Source organism: Phaethon lepturus, unplaced genomic scaffold (assembly GCF_000687285.1).
Source record: "Phaethon lepturus isolate BGI_N335 unplaced genomic scaffold, ASM68728v1 scaffold47673, whole genome shotgun sequence".
NCBI lineage: Eukaryota > Metazoa > Chordata > Aves > Phaethontiformes > Phaethontidae > Phaethon > Phaethon lepturus.
The window spans coordinates 5,493-8,357 of NW_010529242.1; the positions used below are offsets into that span (position 1 = coordinate 5,493).

Here is a 2,865-nt window from a genome sequence, read left to right on the forward strand (position 1 = left end):
TCTGAATTTACTCCTAAGCATTAATTTGCTTCTCATTCTGTAACTTGGTTAGAGTTGTGTTGGCATTGCATCGTTGTATCCTCTCTAATGAGGCAATGCGGCTAATGCAAGCAGAGGACTCCTGTATGGTTGTTGGCAGTATCCCGGAAAAGTTACTTTAGACTAATTGGAGAAGTGCCAGGCATCATGGAGGATATATTTATACTAATGATCCTTTATTATCAGTGAAAGCCAGGACAGGCAGAGTGTTCTTGTTGTAGGCAGGACTATATTCACTCTTTGTAGCAGTAAAGCAAAATCTCCTGTGAACAGAACAAGTGATCTCACTAATGGAGAACTTGCACTTTTGTAATTGAGGGTATTAGGAACTTCAGGTAGCATAGCTTTGCCCATTGGAGATGACATCTCCTCACCCCCTCTCCTCTCCCTCTGCCCTTTCCTCCTGGACTTGCTGATATAGATCTGGTCCCTCAGGCTGGATGTTGCAGTTTATTGATGGATGCCCTGAGAATTAACATCATCAGAGGTTCCCAATTCCTCCTTGGAGGAGGGCAGATACACTGTCCAGGACAGATGATGCTCCCCAACATCTGTGCTCATGTGTTTGGGGTCAGTGCATTAGGGGATGCTAAGTGTTCCCTGACTGTGGCACTGTCATGGGAAGCCTGCCTTGCTAACATGAACCATGGTGTAACTGCGCTACAGACACCTGTGTGAATGGAGAATCAAGCCCAGTGCATAGACATGAGTGTAGAATAAATGTGAATATGACCAAAACCAGGACAAACACCCCTGGATATGCCTCGTTCATCCAGTCCTACCCCAAATTCAAACTGGATTGCATGTCACAAACATCAGCTGCTTTGTCTTTATTTCATTGTTTTCGGTCCTCATACAACTACAAATTTAGCATTACTGCTAAAGAAAAGAAAGAGCAAACTACAGCCATTCACAAGATAACATAACTTTAAACTCTGTGAGACAGCTGATACTATTAAAAAACATGGCCTTATTATAGGCTTTCATTATTGATGGCTACTTGAGGAGACGTACACTGTAAAATATAAAGATAAAAAGCGAAAGGCTATTTAGATAGATGTTCAGCTGAATGTTGCTAGCATCAAATCAATGGCACTGAAGAAAATGAGAACAGACATACGGCACAGCCTCTGGACTAAACGTGTGCACATTATGGATCTGCTAAGGCTTTGCCTTTACAATGTACACTTTAAATCAAAGCAACGTTGAAGTCAATATTGATTGTTCTTGGAGATGTATTTTACCTTCAGGCACTGCTGTTTCCCAAAGGAGCGTGAGCAAGAATGTATGTCTCTGTGCAGTGCTGACTGCTTGTGGACAGGGATCTCCCTGAAATCCTCTGAAACCGATTCCTCCTTTGGAAGTACCCACTGCTGCTGCTAAGAGACCGCTGCCTGTTCTTCAGGTACTCCCTGTAGTTTTTGGTGAGGAGGGTGTAGAGGAAGGGGTTGATACAACTGTTGCTGTAGGTCAGACAGGTTGTCAGATAATTAATGTTCTTCATCACCTTGGGAGATAAAGGGAAGGATTCATAATACTGGAAGAGGAGCTGCCATATCCAGAAGGGCAAGAAGCAAGCCCAGAACACCAGCACTATTGTGAAGATTAAATAGAGAACCTTTTGATTTGGCAGCCGCTTGGTCTGCTTGAAGGATGCTGTTTGTGACACCCAGTAAATCTTAGCTAATCGGATGTAAAGGTAGCCAATGATTACTCCTGGGCCCACGATGCTGGTACCAAAAAGGATGGTGAGATAGACTTTGTAGGACAGCTTGCTCCAGGTGGGCAGGCAGATGCTTTTGTTGTCCCTTTGCACCAGCTGGATCATGATGAGCATTGGGAGAGTGAGCAGCAGTGACACCAGCCAGATAACAACAGCAATGGCCTTTCGGTAACTCTTGGACCTCTTCACTGTGTCTAGGGGCTTCAGCACAGCAAAGTAGCGCTCCGTGCTCATGACCGTGAGGGTGAAGATGCTGGCGTGCATAGTGAGGAAGTCCAAACTGAACAGGATGCGACAGCCAATGTCCCCAAAGTACCATTTCTGAATGAAGTAGGTCCCAACGATGAAGGGGATGGTGAGAAGGTAGAGCAGGTCCGCCAGTGCAAGGTTGATGATGTAAATATACATGGAAGCAGATGATCGCAAGTAATGGCACATCACTAGCAAGGTGTAGACATTGCCTGTCACCCCAATCACGCACATGAGGGAGAGGATTGTCCCGATGGTGCAGATGGCAATCATGTCCTCCATGGAACCAGTGGCGGACATGCCATCCCCGGTGGTGTTGGCAGAGGCGTTGGGTCTGATTCTGAACAGGCTGCCCTCACTTGTGTCTGTCACCATGTAGGGGGTTGCAGAAAAGTGGCTCTCCAGCTCGTCGGTTAGGGACATCCTCCTGGTCTTTTAATGCCAGCGGCTTTGTTCATGCCACAGGGTTCTGAAGATCTGTTCTTTCTGCTCTGAGAAATGCGGCTGCTGGGAGATGATGCACCATTTCTTAGCGGGATCTCATCCAAGGAAGATCTGCGTTCTCCACTAGAGGAAAGACATCAGAACCAACATATTAGAAATCTATCAGAGCAACACAAATTATCATTTAGAAGTTACCTGTCCCTGAGTATGTATCTGCACTGTCTGCATGTACCAAAGGTCTTCTGCACTGAGGCCACTCACGCGTAAGGTTCATGCTAGTATTACAGGTGCACAGCTTTGAGAAATTACATGTCTAGTGTAGCCGTGGAAAAGACACAAAAGAGATTGGACAATTGGCACTGCTTGCTGCAATCCTTAAAGTTAGTTTGGGGTTGGGGGAAAAAAGTGCT

The 2,865-nt window shown here is 45.7% G+C and overlaps 1 protein-coding gene across 1 annotated transcript; it reads right to left on the minus strand.

Annotated features, from left to right (window-relative positions):
* Window positions 1-1,285: 1,285 nt before the first annotated feature.
* On the minus strand, window positions 1,286-2,434 carry LOC104618319 (urotensin-2 receptor-like). Its single transcript, XM_010283872.1, has one exon. It carries the CDS (start codon window positions 2,432-2,434, stop codon window positions 1,286-1,288), a length of 1,149 nt encoding a protein of 382 aa, XP_010282174.1.
* Window positions 2,435-2,865: the final 431 nt, after the last annotated feature.

Coding starts and splice junctions, on each gene's coding strand:
- LOC104618319 (XM_010283872.1), bottom strand. CDS start 2,434: ATGTCCCTAACCGACGAGCTGGAGAGCCACTTTTCTGCAACCCCCTAC.